The sequence below is a fragment of the Quercus suber genome, unplaced genomic scaffold, assembly GCF_002906115.3.
Source record: "Quercus suber isolate HL8 unplaced genomic scaffold, Cork oak 2.0 scaffold_179, whole genome shotgun sequence".
Taxonomy (NCBI): Eukaryota; Viridiplantae; Streptophyta; class Magnoliopsida; order Fagales; family Fagaceae; genus Quercus; species Quercus suber.
Genome location: NW_027069638.1, coordinates 525395 through 546722, shown reverse-complemented (window position 1 = coordinate 546722; position 21328 = coordinate 525395). Strand labels below are relative to the sequence as shown.

The following is a 21328-nucleotide window of genomic DNA, read 5'->3' as shown; positions in this document are numbered from 1 at the left end:
TACGAAAAAAAAAAAAAAAAATCCGTTAAGCTATAAGACTTTTGAAATTTTGAGTCAACACTCTCAAATGTTATATAAAGAAACACTATAAATTATGAATTTTAATTAAGTACAAAATTCTAAATTAATTCCATAAAAAACCTAAATTAATTGAAAACTTTACAACTTCTTTTTATTTGTTTTTATTTTAAATTTTTAACGAGTAAATTAAAAACTTCATATTAAAAGGACAAAGGAAGAATTGGAGACCGGAGATTGGAGTATTTTTAAGTCGAGCATTGACGAGAAGTGGAAAGTTATTGGGCTATTTTTTTAACGTCTCCCGCCTCTCGAGGTTCCTCTTTTGCTTTCTCGAACTCTCTCACTCTCCACTCTTCTACTTTCTCAGCTTTTTCTCCAAAAACCAGTGGGTCACTCTCAAAGGTACTTTGCAATTTTCTTTTCTCCAATATTTCAATGAAAGCATCAGGGTTTTGTTCAATTATCAGTTCTGAAATTCAAAATCTCTACGATTTTTTGCTCAAGAAAATTGAAATTCATTTACTACCTGAGTCAATTAACCGAGTTACTATTTTGTATCTTGTTTTTCAGGTTTAATCAACCTTGATGTTATTTAGGCATGTCCTGTTCATGCAGTGATGGTACTCACACTATCAATCGTGCAATCATGTGGCCTGGTAAAACACTTACACCTATTTTTGTTTATCCTTTTCATCAGCTATGACTTAAACTCGCTTTATTTTTAGCGCAAAACTTAGGTACAGTTCCTTAGGAGGTTCCCCAATTAAAAAATTTGAACAATGAAGTATAAACAATGTTATACTCTCTAAGTCCAATTAAATTCAAACACATAGCTACATTGAATTTTAATTGGGTTATGTCTTTTGAGATGTGCATGGAATGCAATTCATGTTGTTGTTTCTATACTTGTAAAATTTTGGCTTTGCTCCTTCACAACTAGGAAGCACAGATACTTTATTTAGGAGCTATTAGGAGATGGTGAATTCAATCATGTATCCATAATTCTACATTTGGGCTTTTGAGGCAACTATATGCAACTCAACCAAGCTCGGGTTTTGTAGCTTGATTATGTTGGCCTTATTTTGAAATCTCATTATCTTTTTACTAAATTTTGTATTGTAAATTTGACATTTCTAAGTGTACTTAAAGATAAAAGTTTCATTTTCTAGTGCTACTATGGGAAAGGATTGAGAAGCGCAATTGTTTTTGAAGCTGAGAGAGGATACCGGAATGCTTTGGGTAGAAAAATGAGGTAATGTAATTCATTATCAATAAGCATGGGAAGATTGTAGGCATTATTTCAATGGCATTTTCTTGTTGCAGGTTTAATAAATTTGTCCTCTCTAAAATATCAAAACTATGTTCTCGACAAAAGCATGAATTAGCGGGACATCTGTTGGCGGAACTAGCAAGAGTAAGAATCTCAGATGGATCAAAATATCTTGAAAAGGTAGATTTTATGCATACATATTGGATACAATCTATTATTTGAACATTATAAATTTACTTTTTCATGCGTTTTCATCAGAAAGGAAATTTTACTTGATAAATATGCTTATATGAAGAATGTAATTGTTTTGTGTATTTAAATAAAAACCAAAGGTTCATCTTTCCATATGTTTTCATAAAAACTGATATAGATGACATTTGTACAAATGGCTTTTCCTGAATTGTACCAGTGAGCTTCTCTAGGTTATGGCTGATAATTAAGCTATCACTCATTTCATCTGATTATTGAGCATCTCCACCTGACTTGGCTGTTGGCCAGGGTCTTTGGCAAATTTATTCTACCCATCATTTGCAATGATGTTTCATTCTGGTGTCTGTCAATGGGTTTTCATGTCATGTACAGTTATGATTTGTGCCCTTTATGTATGTATTTCTTTAATATTTTTCCTGGTTTTTTGTTTAGCTCTTGGTGTTCCTGCCCAATTCCAGTACTTTACAGGTGCATGTGTAGTAGTTTTGATATTTTAAAAAGAATGGGACTGGTGTTCATTTTGTTTATAGTGGTAACATGCAACTAATTGTTGGACTTGAGTTTGTTTTGAATCTATACCTAGTAAATTGTTCATTGAGAAGTCCAGAGTATGGAACATGTGTTAAGACCATGGATGGGCACGCTAAGATTGTTAATGAAATCCACATCCCGGACAAATTGAACCCAAGACTTCCTCATAGGGGGGGAGAAGCACCATTAGGCTACAACTAAGGCATCCTACGGGGAAATTGAATAACAAATGTCCATATGGAATTATAGTGAATCTTGCAGAGGAAAACTTAGTCAAATGCATACGTGGGCTTTTTTGAGTTTTGCCAGTCTGTTATGTTGTCATTTGAAAGATTTCTTTATACTCTTTTGCAAAGCATTTCAGAATGGGCTTAGTAAAGAATGTGATGTCCATTTGTTTCACCTAGTGTGCCCCAGTTTGTTCTTTTGCTCTGCTTTGGGCATTCCATAACTGCCTTTTCCAAGTTAACTCTTTATATACTGCAATTTGTTTTGTTATAGGTATCTGCTATGATGGACTATGATAGTCTTCATGATTCAATTGATAATGGAAGTGCTAAAAAGCAAACTGGTATGAATCATAAAGATGCAATGGATGAAGTTGATGTTTCCTTGGCATGTAAAAGGTTTCCATCCATCATCTTGGGTAGGTCTCCTAAGGTAGAATTGTATAATGAGACCACACATTGCTCTGAGATGAGTAAGCCTTTAGCTGCCCAAAATTGTGAAGGATTTGTCCCTAATCTTGTTGATGCTGAGTGGGTTCAAGAGGGTTCTAGTGAAACATGGCGTTTGCTGTCTGGCAGTCTGATTGTAACAACTTCATCAAAAGGAGAAAAGGACTCTTATAAGCCTTTATCTCCTCCTAACCATCCGATTGTAACAACTTCTTCAAAAGGAGAAAAGGACTCTCATAAGCCTTTATCTCCTCGGCCTATGACTTTAGAAACTGTAGAAAAATCAGATGATCTAGTCTTTGGGGAGGAATCTTCTAACAAAGTGGGGCCTGAATCACCAGTAAATGCTGCCTCCATTGAGTCATTTCTTAACAGTTCTATCAATTGCATACCTGGATTAAGTAAGAGGCACTGTCGTCAGCTGGACAACTGTGGTTTTCACACGGTGGGCTCTTTTGTAGACTATCTAAAAGCGAAGTCCTAGGTTTTTATATTTTGCAAGAAGGCATGGGCTCACACTATTTTTTTTGGTTTCCATGTAGTTGCGGAAATTGCTGCATCATTTTCCTCGAACTTATGCTGATTTACAGAATGCACAGACTGGAATTGATGATGGACAATACCTAATTTTCATTGGAAAAATTTTATCTTCAAGGTGATTAATCCTTTTCCCCCCAAAAAATTGAATTGTATATCTTGGACGTAATTTCTCTTTTGGAGAAGTATTTCTATTTCTTTCTAAGTGTTCAACTGGTGACCTTTTTCAGCTACATCTGAGAGATATTTTTGTTAGTGTTATCATAGGCACTCCAGGTGCCACCTGCCTTGGCATGGGGGTGATGCAAGGTGCCAACAATTTTTTTTTTGATCTACTCCATGTGAGCTAAATTGTATAAGTTGCTTATGGCTCCTAGTGAAAGCAATACCAAGATATACCAGAAAAAAAATGATATTTCAGAAAACAACAGCCGATGTGATGAGGCCATTGTAAGAGTTCTAATTGCTTGTAGAAGGGAGAGCATAATATTATGATGTATTAAGTGATGATAAATAATATGGGTGTATGAGATCAATGGATAGTGGTATGTATTCTAAATGACGTAATAGAAGCTATACTCATAAAAAGTGATAACATCTAAAAAAGACAAAGAAAAAAGATTTGGCTAGTTGACTCTAAGGGACAGTGAGTAGAATTTATTGTCTAAAAGATTTATCAATCAGTTATATAAGTTTTATAAAACCAGCATATTTAGTGTGCTCATTGTTATATTCGGCCTTTTTTATTTTTTATCATTGTTGTATGCGTGCCCTATTTTGGTTGTGTTCTATGAATAGTTTTAACATTCACATTTACTATGATTTGATGTGTCTTTATATTTGGTATATTGTTCTTGTTAGAATTAAGTGGTTAAATGATTAAATTTTCCATTTTCCTATGTCTTAAGCTTTTGGAACAATCTGTAATTTAACATGGAATCAGAGCAGAAGGTCCTAAGTTTGATCCCTATTTCCTTCACTCTACTTCTCATTTAAAATCCCATGCGTTGGGTCTCATCTATTAAAAGGTAGTTTGAGCTCACATGTGAGGCGAGTGTTAGAATTAAGTGATTAAATGATTAAATTTACTATTTTCCAATAGCTTAAACTTTTGAGACAATTAGTAATTTAACACCTATTTTCTGGATTTATGGAATCGGTCATTAAAAGTTAAAACTGTCTTTTTAAATGCATTTTAGCATATTATAGTGAAGTATTAATTTCCTTTTTATTTTTTGGGATAATATTTGATTCTTTAAAATAGAAAATGAAATTGAGGGTTTTAGCATACCTAGTGCACATGGTTCTCGGTTCTATGGGGCTTGGGAGAGGTAATTCATTGGCAGCCTTGCCCATAATTTTTTGAGAGGCTAATTCCAGAACTCAAACCTGCACCATATCACTTGGGCAGAGGGCACTTGCCATTGCACCATGAAAACAAAGTGATTCCAAAGAGAGGCAAGTTTGATCCGATGAATCCTTTAGAAGCCCAACCATTTCTCTACAGTCCAAATTGTCCGCTTGTATGCAATTGAGTCTTTTTTTCATGTAAAACAACTCTTTTATCTCCACATCAACATTGACCTATTTTTCATTCCATTATTTTTTTTATTTTACTGTTTGATCTTTTTACCCACAGACACACACACGCATATATATATATTTTGATAAGTAACTGAAAAATGTTATTTTTAATAAATAACTGAAAATTTTATTCAAAAGAGAAGATTTTTTTTTAACATAATATGTTGTGTACAAAATTCTTGTAATATGGTCTTATGGAACTGAGTACTGAAGCTTTAGCACATCAACAAGATATGCAAGTGCAACCATTTTATTTGCATTTATTCTTATAGGATTGGTAATAGTAACTGTAGAGAACCTACAGCGAGATGATTTTTCATGTTTTATGTTTTATTTGTTTTGAGGATAAGGATAACCCTTACCATTCTTTCTGCAGGGGAATAAGAGCTAGTTATTCTTTTTCATTTCTTGAGGTGGTTGTAGGCTGTGAGATTGCAGAAAATCAATCAAATCCTGAGCATACAGCTGATGATGTTGGTAGTAAGGAAAAGAAGACAATTTATTTGCATCTGAAGAAATTTTTTCGTGGTAGTCGTTTTACTTTTCAGCCTTTTCTTAAAAGTCTTGAAGCAAAGCATAAAGAGGGAGAGATTGTTTGCGTTAGTGGTAAGGTGAGAGTCTTGAGATACTCAGTTGTTGAGTTGCTTTTGTTGTTCTTTGATGTGTTTTGTAGTAAGAGTCATACCTTGAGGAAAGGCAAACATTTTAATAAATCTTCAATATTTGATCTAAATGCTTTGTGTGAGACATTGTACATTGTTTTAAGAATGAATATAACTGCTGTTAATTATTGTGATCTACTTAAACTGTCATTCTCATTGCTCAATGCTTGGTTTTGAAACTGCTACACATTTCAGTGGGGCAGTACCTAGCTCTGTGGGGTTAGTGGGCGTACCTTTTTCAAGGTTGCCTTCTTGGCACTTGGGGTAGGTCCTACCTCCCCTTCCCTCTCCCCCTCCCCCTCCCCCTCCCCCTCCCCCTCCTTGGCCAATAATATAATATAGTTGGTGTTAAGAAAATAACAATAACAATACCACTAATTAAAAACATTCTAATAACAAAACCAACCAACAATAGATTAAACTGATGTCAGCATATAATAAATTGTTCTAATAAAATTATTACCTCAATGCTTTCTATGCCAAAAATTTTGAGTCAAATTAAAAATATTACAATCAGAATATCATTAAAAAAGAGTATCATTAAACAACATGTAGAAATTAATAATAGAAAAAAGAAAAAGAAAAAAAGATTGATTGCAAAATTGGGACAAGCAGAATGAAGGAGACAGAGAAGCAGATCCGGAAACGTGGTAGTGGAAGTTGTTGTGTGGGGGAGGAGCAAGAATTGTTAGGTGGGTCTCTGGGTGTTGCAACTCGTGGCAGATTTTTTTTTTTGGGGGAGGGGGGTTGTGATGTCTTGGGAGAAATTGAGAATATGGAGAGCTCAGGGGAGCAGCTTCTTGTGTCATTTACAGGGTCTTTATTTATTGGTTTTGGGCTTGGGGACTCACATCTAACGATTCTCAATTTATATATTCCCTTTGTTCTTGTATATAGTTTTAAGTCTTTACTGCATGTTTTTGGCGACCTCATGTTCTTTTCCATGAAGTAGTCTTTTTTTAATGAAACTTGATCTTACCTATAAAAAAAAAAAAAAAAATTCATGCATTATTGTTATTTTTGAGGAGCATCAAGGTGGCATTGGCAGATGGTCATGTCTTGTAGGAAAGAGTATTTGGAAAGTTAAAGTGCCTACCAAAGTGGCTTTCTTTGCTTGGATTGCAGCCTTGGGGAATATTCTTACTATTGATAATTTATAAAGATGGGGAGTTCTAATTATGAATTGGTTGTGTTTGTGTAAACAAGATGGGGGCTCTATTGATCCTTATTGCTGCATTGTCAAATGGCTAGAGAGCTATGGTCCTTTTTTCTTTGTTTGTTTGGGGTGCAGTGGGTTATGCCTAATAAATTGACGCGTTGGAAAGGGCAGTATGCTAGTACGGCATAAGGGATATTTGGAATGCCACCCCTCTTTGTATCATGTGGAAGGAGCGGAATAGCCGAACATCCTAAGGCTCAGAACATTCTATGGTGGATGTGAAGCTCATGTTTTTACGTAATTTGTTTGGATGGATGACTACTTTGGGTGGTCATTCTGGCTCTAGCTTGTTGAATTTTCTTGACAGTTGTACTTTTCTCATTCATTGATTCACATATATTATATATCCCATATACTGTGTGTTGTCTTTTATCTTTTAATTAATAAAATTTACTTATTTATCAAAACAGAAAGTTGTGTACCAATCCAAAAAATGAAGATAATCCCTGAAAGTTGTGAGAAATGGATGTGCAAATAGAAAGCTTGACCTACATGGTCAATTTCCAAAACTTAGAATGCTTTAAACAAATCCCACAGGTTTGGTTGTCCAGAGTGTCAGCTAGTAGTACCATTAGTTCAAATTTGTAGTGGGGCCTCTTTGGGATTTTCCAGCCTAATCAATTCTGGTTTCAAAATTTAGTTTAGTTTCTCATATTTTTTCTTAAATTTGTAGCTCAAGTGTGATTTGCTCTACTTGTAGTTAATTTATTTGCAGTTTGATTAATTAGCACATCTGTTGGTGGGATGGACCAGATAATGACAGTAGGGTTTGGACTTTGTCTTGATGAAATAAAGAATAGTTTCTATTTACAATCTACATGCCAAGATTTATTTTCTCATCTATGAGCATTCCATTATAGTTTGTTTTAGTATATGTAAGCCTTGTACTTAAATGTAGCCTTTTAGTATAGGTGAGGTCTATGCGTTCTGAAGGTCATTTTGAAATGAGAGAATACAATATTGATGTGATACAAGAAGAACAAGATTCGTCTTTTCAGGCAAAAGGGAGGCCATATCCCATATACCCCTCAAAAGGAGGCATAAATCCAATTTTTCTAAGAGACACTATTGCAAGGTTGGTTCCTCCTACCTTTTGAATAGTTTTAAATGTAGCTATTGATCATTGCTACACCCTTTGGCAGGGTAACCTTGGATCTAATATTTCCCCCTTTACTCAGACGCATAATTAGTCATTGAAACTAACACTTCAAAGTCTCTTACCTCATTGCTTGCTGTGTTTGATCCTTTTATGCACAATTTCCAGTAGTTGCTTATGATTAAAATTTCCCTTTAACTTTCCTCTTCTTGTTGTATCTATTCTTTTGTAAAATTCCTTGTGGGAAGCTATCTTAGTCCAATGAATTTGTTTCTGCATTGAAAAGTAACTGTTTTGTGTGCTGTGTTTGGGAATGAAAAGTCAGCTCTTTTTATGACTATGGGTGTGGATAAGACACTCTTATATTAGACAACTGAGTTTTATGAAGCAAAATTGTTTAGTGTGATGGTGTACATCTTTCCCTTTATTTTTTGTTTTTTGTTTTTTATTTTTATCAGAGGTTGATTCTTTTTTAATGTACTGAGAACTGATAAGTTTCATTTCAAGAGTTGGTAAATGATTTCTTGAACCTTTCAATATTGAAGGCACATTTGTTCACCTGAAAGTGATCGAAATTTTAGGTAAATATGAGGAACCTTTCTAGGCCTTTGAAGAAGGAATAACCTCCTTTGAGGTGTAACATTGGTTAAATGTCTAGGCGTCCACCCCATCCCCGCCCCTTTTTTCTTGAGACATACTCTACTCTTTTGACCTAAAGGGCTAGGTGGTGGACCTCAATTTGGTGATTTAGCTGTAATGACATTCGAGGTTTATCAATGGGAGCTAAGTTTTATCATTGTTATTGTTTTGTTTGTTTTTTATTATTTCCTTCGAGTATAGAATCGGCTGATTATCTCTGTAAACACTCTTTCCCTCGATATAAAAAATGATTATTTTGATTTTTTCCAGAGCTTTACAAGCCTTGCCTGTCAATATTGATCCTATTCCTAAAGATATTACTCAGGACTTCAAACTGTTAACCCTTCATGATGTAAGTCTATACTTCCAGTTGTTTCATAATGCATACTTGTTTATTCATAAGCGATATTGTGGTCATTCACTGCTTTAATTACACAATTGAAATTTTTTTTTCTGCATCCGCTTTCAATTCTGAAATTAACACGGTAAGTTGTGACTAAATTGATACAACCATGGAAAAAAATGTGTGAAGTTCATTTGAAACAAAAATTTTAAGGTTTTAAGCTCTAGTTGTAAGTATTATATGGTTAAACGGTTTTTAATTTGGGTTTTATTTACAACTTATGGTTAGTTTTGTATTCAAGGTAGAATTGTAATTTCTGAAACTTCTGCACATTAAGGCTAGGATGCACGGACACAGGTATGGGTACGAGTATAATATGGCGACAAGAGCAATTTTTGAAAAATTATAACATGATACAACAAATAGGACACTATTACGACATAGATACAACACGGGTACGAAACCCTATATGAAGTGTTCTTGCGTCCTAGCATTAAGGGTAGTTTGGGAATTTAGTTGAGTGTCGAATTTTTTAGGATATTTTAAGTATATTAGGGTTATTTCGTTAGAGTCTAAGTTAGTCTTATATTATAATAATTAAATTGTTACAACAAGTGGGGGAGGGGGATTCCAAGTTCCAACCCTAGTTCTCCTCGTAAAGGAGACCAATCAATGCCACTAACCTACAAGACTCTCTCAATCTTTTATTACCTAGTTGGTTTTACTTTACTAGACAAATTAGGAATCCTAATGTTGCTAGTACAAGGAGTCCTTGTATATTTATGATTAATGCACTCAAAGAATTGGAGTTTTATTTTTTTGATAAGAAAGAAATAAGATTTATCGATAAAATTTGCGAAGCCCAAGTATGCAGGATGTGACAAAGGGACACCCTAGGCATCACCTAACTCATTCCTTTAGGCACAATATAAAATCCAATAGCTCTCTAGCTATGTCACTGTGTAAAAATAGGTGATAATGATACCCCTATGGCCCCCATCAAACTTACACATACTACACCAATCCATAATAATGATACCTCTTTTCCTCAAATTATCCGTTGTTAAAATCTTACTTTAATTGTTATTAGAATCAGGGTTAAATGATTCAAAATTATCCTGAGTTTTCCTAACAACTTAACCTTTGAGACAATCGATAATTTGTCATGGTTTTAAAGCAGGTGGTCCTCAGTTTGACTTTGAACCTTGTCTTTTAGAAAGTTAGAGTTAAAAAATCCCACATGTTGGGCCCCGCTTATTAAGGGGGAGTTTGGGCCTACATGTCAAGGGGAGTGTGAGAATAATGGTTAAATGATTAAATTCATTCCGAGTTAAAATCATCATTTCCTAACAACTTAAGCTTTTGGGATAATTGGTAATCTATAGTCCATATAAAAAAAAAGTAACATGAGGAGCTCTAACATGCCATACAGGTCCCCAAATGAAAAAAGGATTGATTGGCCATGGATTCTAACTCCAAATCGTCCTGTGTTAACATTGACTTTAATTTGTTCTCAGTTGCATACGTTCAGCGGAGAGGAAATAATATCCTTTTTTAAACAATGCAGGCATATATTGGGATCCACCAACCGAAGAATATAAATGAGGCTGATTTGGCACGCAAAAGGCTTATATTTGATGAGTTCTTTTATTTGCAGGTGACCTTTATTCACAATATATTGTTCTTTGTTCAAAATTTATTGCTAATTATTGTAGATTTTTCCTTCTACTGTTAAGGTGATAATGTAATATCTTCTTATTGGCCATTGCTCTCTTTATGAAGCCAGTTTCTTATCTATTTGTGGTTGGGTACACATTCATCTCTCTCTCTTATTTTTATTTTAATTTTAATTTATAAATCTGATGCCATATCTTTCATCAATCAGTTATTCAAATATTTTTCTTGTTATCTCAATTGTTGTTCTTTCTGTAGAGCCTCTGCATTCAATTTTGACACCCTCAAACTGTTCAATGGTATTGCATGCACAATGCACACGATTCATCATTATGAGCTTATTCTTGTGCTTCTGTAATGCACTGGCGTTCCTTTACGGCTAAAACTTCTGGAAATTAAATATTTGTTTTTGTACTTGTGCTGTTGTTGCAAAAAATTTTATTCTTTTCAGAAAGGAATATTATTTTTTTGAATGAGAACTTCTAATTTCAAATGAGAAAGCTGTCCTTTTTTATGGGGCTCATTGCCTAATAGCTGTTTGCAACTAGTTTGCAGGTCACTAGTTACTTGATAGTGTCATAATGAATCATGTTGTTTATGATTTTTTGAATGAAAACTTCTAATTTCAAATGAGAATGTTGTTCTTGTGTCATGGAGCTTATTACCTAATAGCTGCTTGCAACTATTTTGCGGGTCACTAGTTACTTGATAGTTTCATACTGAATCATGTTGTTTATGGATTCATATCTGAATTCCCCTCTGGAATTATTGATGCTGGTAGTGATTATGCTTTGCTGTTAAGTGTTGGTCACGTGTAAAACTCAGACTAACCAAACCATCGCTCTTGGTCAGTTGGGACGCTTATACCAAATGCTTGAAGGTCTTGGTACAAAAATAGAGAAAGATGACTTGCTGGATAGGTATAGAAAACCTGAATTAAATTCTATTTATATGGAAGAATGGTCCAGTCTCACCAAGAAGTTTTTGAAGGCTCTTCCGTATTCACTTACTTCTAGTCAGCTAAATGCTGTTTCAGAAATTATTTGGGATCTAAAGCGGCCAATCCCTATGAACCGGCTGTTGCAGGTTTTGCATTCAATATTGCTAGTCTTTCATTATCAATATATCTGCATCTCATTTGTAATTGTTTCCAGGCTCATGTGCTACTTTAAAGATGTACAAATGCTGTTCTTATAGTTTTGATGTGTCAATCTTGAAAATTGACTTACTTAAGAACCTTCTCCCTTATTCACTGGAATTTGTTTGCTTACAATATATATCAATACATTCTTTTCATGTCAGGACCAATGATGAGTTGGTGGAATCTATTTGGATAAAATATTAAGCAAGGATTTTTGTCTTCTTGTTTTATGTAAAGCTATACAAAAGAGTCAGTGATGTATGTTGCAAATCCTCCGCTTTCCCTTTACTTTATTTCAACTTGGATTATGTTCTTTCATCTAGTAATCTCCCTTTAGTTGCAAATGAGCTATATATCAACTAGCACTTTCTTCTCCCATAATAAATGGTTGGAGGTTGAGGCTGTGGGTTCAAGATGGTGCCTTTGTATCAAGCATGCTGACTTACAGGCACATTTTTTTATTGACTTGGATAATAGCTTGTCTGGTTATTGGTGTTTCCCTTCTTCATTAACTGCTGATTTCCTAGTAGCCCTGCAAGCTTTTGCAAGCTAGGTCTGCAAATTACGGCCTTTTAAAAAAAAGAAAAAAGAAAAAGATCTCCCTCTGTTCTAGTTCTTTATGAAAAGATATTATTAGCATTGAGTTGAGATAGATTTTTCTGTGACCTGCATGACACATGCAACTGAGACCGTAAAAAGCTGAAAGGGTTCTCATCTGATAGTAAGTTGTGATACTTCTTTCAGGGCGACGTTGGATGTGGGAAAACTGTGGTAGCTTTTTTGGCATGCATGGAAGTTATTGGTTCTGGATATCAGGTTAGTCACTGTAAAGATTTTATTTTGTTATTACTTGTAAAAAAAAAAAAAAGGATTTTATTTGTTGTTTTTTTATATTGATTACTTTTTACAAATTATATGGTTTTCAATTGTTTTATATTTGTTCTAATCTGTGATAAATAACTATCATTAGGAATACTTTATATTCTGTGTAGGGAGCTTTCATGGTTCCATCTGAGTTGCTTGCTATCCAGCATTATGAACACTTGCTAAATCTACTCGAGAAAATGGAGGAGGTAGAATGTAAACCTTCAGTAGCGTTACTCACTGGCTCTACCCCATCAAAACAATCACGGATGATTCGTGAGGCATGCATTTCTCATCTAGCTCTTTTGTTGTTACCCTTTCTTTTATTTATAAAATAAAAATGTTTTGAAATTCCTATAATTAAAACTATGGGTTGGCAGGGTCTTCAAACTGGAAATATCTCATTGGTCATTGGTACCCACAGTCTAATAGCTGAAAAAGTGGAGTTCTCTGCTTTACGCATTGCAGTGGTGGATGAACAACATCGCTTTGGTGTGATCCAGAGAGGAAGGTTTAACAGTAAGGTGGTTCCCTTGACTTGAATCAAATTGTTCCTTATTGGTGTATTAATTGCTCTTATTTGCACATGACTAAACTATCTCAAGCAACTCTTTTTTTTTTAATCAACAGGAGCTACCTCATCTTTAAGTGAATTTCCTCATTTTAAATCCGATATTTTGCTCTTATTTGCACATGACCAAACTATCTCAAGTGACTCATTTTTTTATCAATTGGAGCTACCTCTATGTTTAAGTGAATTTCCTCATTTTGAACCTTATCTTTCTTTGTATGTCCACTTATTCACCATAATATCTCACTTAAGTTCTAATTTTACATGTGCCAGAACATTGTCCAGTCCAATTTTTTTATCTTAATTTTCATTGTCTGATTGTGGAGTAGTACTCCACCCTTAAGCTATCATTATGCAAAAGTGACCGATGTCTTTGCCATACTACTAAAATTATGAATATTTCCAACAGATAATAGTGCACCTGTAGTTTGCTGTATAATTTTTTATGATACCACTTTAATATGTCCTATATAAAAGTGATTAATATCTTAGGCATTGTACTAACATTATAGATTTTCCATCTTTCAAGTCTCAGTTAGTAGCTTAACCTCTTTTTTTTTTTTTTTGGGTGTGTGTGTGTTTCCGACTACTATATCTCAAAATACCAAAAAAAGAAAAGAAAAAAAAAAACTTTACTCTGTCCACTTAATCTTTTGCCAGAAGGAGTTCATTGCAATAAAAGCTCCACTTTGTTGTAGCTTTCGTGCTCTATGTCATTCTACCTGCTAATTCAAATATTTGCTTGGTGGTGGGGGCCTGAAATTTTAGAGGAGGAAATTATCAATAAGGAAAAGAAACTGTGAGATTCTTCCTAATAGTAGCTGGCTGGGGATAACCTTTCTGAAAATAATTGGTACTTATAATCACGTAATAGGACATGCAATGAGCTACTTTGCTTGTAGATAAGGGGAGGTTGCTATACTAAGTAAAAAAGGTAAAAAAGGCACTTAGTAAATAATTTATGAGTTGATTTTGGTGGAGGTTGGTGGCTTAGGTAAGTGGGAGTGGCGGCCATAAGAGGTTCAGGCTGGCCCTGGAGTCGTTTTTATTTTATTTTAATGTCCTTAAGAAATGTGTCTGGTACATTTGTTGAAGGGCATATAATCTTTGGGGGAGTTGATTGAGAGAGTGAGACTTCTGTAGTAATTTGCTCATAAAGAAATACAATCGTTGATTTTACATATTCTTAGTAACATTGAAGTACTGTTGAATGTAGAATATCTCTACATTTTCTTAATAATTTTTACATCTTCATGAAGTGTTCCTTGAAATGGTTCCGTGTTCTTGTTGATATTAATTTCATCTATACCTTGATGTTCTATAAGCATTTTTCATAATGTTCACAGAAGATAAATAGTCTTCTGACCATATGGCATTTATTGCTCCCATAAATAAGGAGTGGAGGACCAATGAGCTATAGCCCCAAATGGCACTTCCTCCTCCCTTAATAATGGGATGGAGAGTGAGGTCTTTGGTTCAAGATCCACGGGGTGCATGTGTAGCTTACCAATATAATAATAATAATAATAATAATAATAATAATAATAAAAGTAGTAATACTGATACTAACATTTCAAAAACTTTGTTGATAAAGACCTCAGCATCCAGAATCTCAATCAATAAGATTATTTTGTAAACCCTGATTGTGGCTATTAGTCCAAGTGGAAAAGCTGCCACTCTTTTATTTCCCTAGAATATAAGATTGGATAAGCTTTTATGTTTTGCCTAATCAACATTATATGCACATTTCTAATGCATGCTTTAGCTGTTTCTAGCATTTCCATCTGCTGATATAGTTTTTAGTTTGTATTTTTTTTTTCTTTTCTAGCATTGATGCTGTAGCTATTGAAACTTATGGCTCCAATCTGTTCTGCAATTCATTCTCTAAGTTGAGTTGATTGAGACAGCTACTCCCTGCAGTTATATTATACCTCTGAAAGTTCAAGAATGGGAGCTAATAACTTAGATGAGCCCTCAAAAGGCGATGAATATATGGCACCCCATGTTCTTGCTATGTCAGCCACTCCTATCCCAAGGACACTTGCTCTGGCTTTATATGGGGATATGTCCCTGACACAAGTATGTATTGTTGGCCATCTTAAGTTACAGTTTGTGTTTTCCATGATCCCATGTCTTTTTTTTTTTTTTTTTTATAATTGGCATAATCCCATGTCTTGTTATGATCTTCTTGAATCTTTTATGTGTAATTTGAACAATTTTTCAGCATATATCTTTTCAAATTCTTTTTATGTCCCACCCCTCCAAAATAATTTTTGGTTGTTTTGATGTTATAAAATGTATTTCGTGTATTAGGCTGCATAGCTTTTGGTTATATTAATAAGCACTTGGTGATTGAGGAGCATTTAATTGGAAAAGGGTGAGTGGGATGGTGTTGAGCCTCTTCTTTTTAGGAGGCATTTAGGAGGGGCATTGTAGATTCTGATATTTATGATATAGAGGGATGCCTGCATAGTAGATCAATTTTATTTTGATGTTTTCTGGAATTAGAACTTACATCAAGATGTGGCCATTGAGCTCTAGCTCAAATGGCACCTCCTCCCCACCTAAGAGAGGTGGAGGGGAAGGTCATAAGTTCAAAACTCACTAGGTGTGTTTGTAAACTGACCAATAAAAATCCATCTAGGTACTGGAAAGTCTTTTGTAATTCATCTTTTAAAAAAATTGGCTTCACATTTAACTATTTGATCCTGAGTTTTTACAATTTGTTTGTTAAACATTTTGTCTCTTGCTAACTGCAATTTGTTGGTTTATTTTTAACAGATAACTGACCTACCTCCTGGAAGAATACCAGTTGAAACTTTCATTATCGAAGGAAATGACAATGGCTTTGAGAATGTGTACAAGGTAATGGTCTTTCTTGCCATGAATGATCTAAAGTACAAAATCATTTCTTATCTTTTGTGGTTCTCAAGTTAAGGTGTGATTATTTAATATTTGAAACAAATTAAAGCCATCAATGCAAACAAGAAATTCTTTGTATTGGACTTCAAAATGTTCTCATTTAAGGAATATAAGTAAGATATCTGCTTTTAGTTCAAACAAAAATGTTTCAGAAGTAAAAGACTTGCTGCTATCTTTTGTTTTTAAAAGGAAGCTCAGTTGGTTAGAGTGTTGGTCTTATGAGCTAAAGGTCATGAGTTCGTGCCTTGCCGGGACCAACCAACAAACTACAGTCTACAGCACTCACTTATTTGTACTATTTTTACTTATCAAAAAAAGGAAGCTGCAAGATGTGACAAGAAGAATATGTAAATGGGATTCAGTTTTCTCATTGTTATGAACCATTTTATTTCCTTTTTGTTTAATATTGTTTATATTGAAAAATTCCCCTCATATATATGAGACTTGTTTACTTCCCTCTCTCACCCTCACTTCGCTTTTTACTGTCAAAAGGCTTGGAAGAAACTCACCTAGTTCTACCTTAAAATAGCATAGGTTAAAGTTAAACCAATCATAAGATGCTCACATCATCAAGTGCTCATCTGTAATCAACAATTTGTTATTAGGACATTAAAGTTTTATGAAACTGAGAGATAAAGAAGAGTTGAATAAGGGGAGTCAAAGAGGCATCAGCATAGGACATTAAAGTTAATTCTGGTATACTAATTGCTGGGACAAGTATAATTCACAAGGCTGTGAGAAATTTGGGAGAGGGAGAGCTGTTGGTCACATTTCTGGAAAGTCTAGACATGGGACACAGGCACAAGGCTAAAATGTGTGCTTGCATATATGCTTTTTCTTTTCCTTTTGGTGGGGAAGTTTCTGCATATACATCTGTAGGATTTTAAAGGTTCATTGTTCTCAAATAAAGGCCGGTCATCAATGGATGCTAAAGTAGCAGTAATGTTTTTCTTAATTACTTTGTTTTGCTTGTAACAGATGATGCTGGATGAGTTAGAAGTAGAAGGGAAAGTGTATCTTGTGTATCCAGTCATTGAACCATCTGAACAGCTGCCCCAGCTTCGTGCTGCGTCTGCAGATCTTGAAGTTATATCTCATAGGTTTCAGGGATACAGCTGTGGGTTGTTACATGGAAAAATGAAGAGTGATGAGAAAGAGGAAGCATTGAGACGGTTCTGGGGAAGTTTCTGCATATACATCTGTAGGATTTTAAAGGTTCATTGTTCTCAAATAAAGGCCGGTCATCAATGGATGCTAAAGTAGCAGTAATGTTTTTCTTAATTACTTTGTTTTGCTTGTAACAGATGATGCTGGATGAGTTAGAAGTAGAAGGGAAAGTGTATCTTGTGTATCCAGTCATTGAACCATCTGAACAGCTGCCCCAGCTTCGTGCTGCGTCTGCAGATCTTGAAGTTATATCTCACAGGTTTCAGGGATACAGCTGTGGGTTGTTACATGGAAAAATGAAGAGTGATGAGAAAGAGGAAGCATTGAGACGGTTCAGATCTGGAGAAACACGTATACTACTTTCCACACAAGTAATTGAGATTGGTGTTGATGTTCCAGACGCATCTATGATGGTTGTCATGAATGCTGAAAGGTTTGGTATAGCTCAGCTTCATCAACTTAGAGGACGAGTTGGACGTGGAGAGAGAAAGTCTAAGTGTATATTGTTAGCATCTACCACCAGTGGCCTAAACAGGTTGAAGGTTCTAGGGAAATCGTCAGATGGTTTTTACTTGGCAAATGTGGACCTCCTTTTACGTGGACCTGGTGATTTGCTTGGTAAGAAACAGTCAGGTCATCTTCCAGAGTTCCCCATTGCCCGATTGGAAATAGATGGGAATATTTTACAAGATGCACATCTTGCTGCTCTGGTAAATTATTTCTTTAACCCCTTTTCAGATTTTTCATTGCTACAAATATACAATGATCTTGATAGCCTCTTTTTTTTTAATAAGTATTTGCCAAGTATAATTTTTACTATTCTAGTGTTAGGAACTCAATGGACTACATTTAGAGTTATCTATCTGGATTGCAGATTGTTTTTTTGTGTAATGATTTGGTTAATGCCAATTTCTGTTGAGGTGATTACTAACATTGGTAACGCACTTGCGCCCTATAACACACTGGCATGCCTTGTGTCTTATAAGAAGTGTCAAAAATTTGTTGCCTAAACCACTTAGGAAAGGAACAAGATATGTGTATCTGATCTGAAGTACTTGGGATGTATGGCCTTCTTGTTGTAGGACAAGGGGCTCTAATACCAAACAGAGTAGGACCACAGCAAATGTCCTTTGGCCAGTTTCTTGAAGGGTTTCAGTGGTTGCACGTAAGGGATGATTTAAGGGGTTGGATGTACTGGTCATAACAACTGATTTGGGTTTGGAAATCAGTACTGGTCATAACAACTGATTTGGGTCATAACAACTGATCTGAAGTTCTTGGGATGTATGGCCTTCTTGATGTAGGACAAGGGGCTCTAATACCAAACTAAGTAGGACCACAGCAAATGTCCTTTGGCCAGTTTCTTGAAGGGTTTCAGTGGTTGCACATAAGGGATGATTTAAGGGGTTGGATGTACTGGTCATAGCAACTGATTGGGGTTTGGAAAGGGTGAATCTTGAAGGCAAAGAGTGGCTGGAAACAGAACCTTAAGTTGCAGGATTTTGTTTGGCAGTAGGTTTTTGAGGGGAATCAGGGATTTTTGGATTAGGGGTTTTGGTGGAAAAGCTGGAAAATAATGTGTAGGTATGGTTTAATTGTGGAATAACAAGATGTATATGTTTTGGAGCTTAAAATAGGTGAGAAATGGAAGAATAGCATATCTGATTCAGGACTGTCAATGGTAAATCAGGAGTTGTAGCAGATCTAGTTTTGTGTTTGGAGGCTAAGGGTGCTTTGCGCTAGGGTTTTTATTTTATGGATTTTAAGGCTCTGACAGTGAGAGATCAAGGTCGGATTGTAATGTTTGAAGGCTAGATGAGGCGCTGATAATCGTGAAGAAAAGAAAACAAGGCTAGGCATCATACCTAATTATCTTAAGCATCAGAGAGTTTTCATAACACAAACCTCAAGAGCATAGTTGCAAAATTCTTGTATAGCTTATTCACTATTCAATCAAAAGCATTATATCAATATAAAAAACCTTTAAGTATTTCTGACCCTACATTTGGCTCCATGGCCTTTGACTACTAAGCCCAAATTAAGTATCTGAAAACTTACCAATAGAAAGCCTGATAACATAGGAGACCTTAATATTAACAAATGGATCCAGCTACATCCCATATCGATAAATCTAAAAGGCCAAAATGCAAATTGGTTCCCCAAATTTGTGCAAGCTGTTAATTTGGTACGTCTTATGGGGTCTAAAATTGGTTCTTGTAGCTACTTTCACCTGGCTAGTCATGTCTTTTGTGTCCACTTTTGGCACTTAACTGGTTGTGCGTTCCTTTGATAATGCCCACATCTAAAAGGTTTCCTAATCAGAAAGGAAGTTGCTCATTAGGTCAAGGAGTAACACTTAGCATGAATGAGTTCAGATTGACACTTGGCTAGATTATATCACTCCTTTGATTGGTTTCCTATCTCACCTAGTTACTAGCACTCTTCTAGGGAGCAATACAATTATTGGGAGATTTACAGAGGCATGATACAAGGTGCCACCTGATGGGGGTGACCATTGGACTCTAGTGGGCTTCTGCTGATGTGATGGCCTTCGAGTTTGGGGATTCGTACTCCAATGTTCAGGGAAAATAAAGTTGATTAGTTTGTATTTTTCATTAGCTATTGTTCCTGAAAATGGTGTTTTGTGCCATTGTTGGGCTTTCTTTTTTAGCTGTCCCAAGGTTGGTGTAATGGTTCGTTTTAGGAATTGGATGAGTTTCTGGATAATTTTTCATGGAAAGTCATAGTAATAGTGCTGTCTTTCTTTGAAAAGCCAAATTGGTGGCAAATGCCCTGATGTGATAAAGAGTGCTTGAACGGAATCTGTTTCACTTTTGTAAACCTGTTTTGCATGGTTGGTGCTTTGGGAATTGACCTGTATAACACAAGCTATGTTTGTTCAATGCAGAAAATTTTAGGTGCCTCTCATGATTTGGTACAATTCCCCACACTCAAAGCAGAGCTTAGTATGAGACAGCCTCTTTGTCTTCTGGGTGATTGAGTTGTAAAATTTTGCAGATTTGTCTAGTCCATGCTGAAGATGTTTCACGGTATGTTGGCCTTTTAAAAAAAAAAATTATAATTGCATTTGCAGCTGTATGTTTTGTATGATATGGTTATTCTACAAGCTTGATGCTTCCATGTAAAGCACTATAATGATGGTTTTCATACCATCTTTAGTATTATAATATTCGGTTTTTTCCTTTTCTATTTCCTTTTTATTTCTTTTCTAGTTGGACAAGAACTCAACTCTCTTAGTTGGAAAATATGCACAAATGAAAGTTACTTCGATTTTGTACAGGAAAAATATTTGAAATTTGTAAGGGTCATGAAATTCTTATCTTTGCTTAGCTATTGAAAGTTACTTTGATTTTGTAAAGGAAAACTATTTGAAACTCGTAAGGGTCATGAAATTCTTATCTTTACTTAACTGGAACTGCATCACAAATTTCTAAATGTATCCAAGGGGTTTTGATTCATTTTGGACTGATAATAAATGCGGACTTTTTTGTTCGTTATGTTCAGAACCTTGCAAGCAACTGCTCAGGTCAGTTGGGAATAAAAATGTGGTAGTCTTAACTCAACCAGTGCTAAATGTGTACTGGGTTAATATTTTCAACACAATATCAGCTTGACTATATAGAAGTTCAACTGGAATTCAATCCATTATTCAACTCAATAGTGTTAAGAATTAGAAAACTAGAAGTAAAATATGGCAAGCACTTATCAGATTGATTCTCTTACTTTTGGAAGTGTATTCAATTAAATTGCTAGAAACTTTCAATGTCATTCTTATAGGTCAATTTTCTAATCGTGCAAGTTATATCATTATTCACCGCCCCCTGCTGAATATAGGAGCCTCTACAGTGTTCCATTTCAACTTATTACATTTTTAAAGTGAAAGCCTCTCTCTTATGTTAAATGATTCAATGCATCCGATGTGGGTTTCACAAATTTAGACTCACATTTATATGAAAGAGAGATACAATACACTGGGTGAGTTCTCTCTTACAATAGGATATGTACCACCAAGTAATGTGGATTATAAGAAGTTAATAGCGATAACACAGCTTTGTGCTTCTATTAGGCATGCAGACCTATAAAATTAAGGTAAATACTAGTACGCTTGTTATTACACATAAGGCGAAAATGTATTTTTAGTTCTTACACTTTGAGTTAATTCTTATTTTGGTTCTAAAA

At 35.0% G+C, this 21328-nt stretch overlaps 1 protein-coding gene across 1 annotated transcript; it reads left to right on the top strand.

Moving 5' to 3' along the window:
• Positions 1 to 238: 238 nt before the first annotated feature.
• LOC112038484 (ATP-dependent DNA helicase homolog RECG, chloroplastic) lies at positions 239 to 20342 on the top strand. Its single transcript, XM_065778311.1, has 18 exons — positions 239 to 423; positions 592 to 677; positions 1191 to 1273; positions 1345 to 1471; positions 2534 to 3154; positions 3252 to 3364; positions 5207 to 5441; positions 7623 to 7786; positions 8717 to 8798; positions 10357 to 10446; positions 11316 to 11549; positions 12349 to 12420; positions 12597 to 12749; positions 12849 to 12992; positions 14960 to 15118; positions 15821 to 15904; positions 17266 to 17838; positions 20037 to 20342. Exons 2-18 carry the CDS (start codon positions 639 to 641, stop codon positions 20127 to 20129), a joined length of 3066 nt encoding a protein of 1021 aa, XP_065634383.1. The 5' UTR covers positions 239 to 423; positions 592 to 638; the 3' UTR covers positions 20130 to 20342.
• Positions 20343 to 21328: the final 986 nt, after the last annotated feature.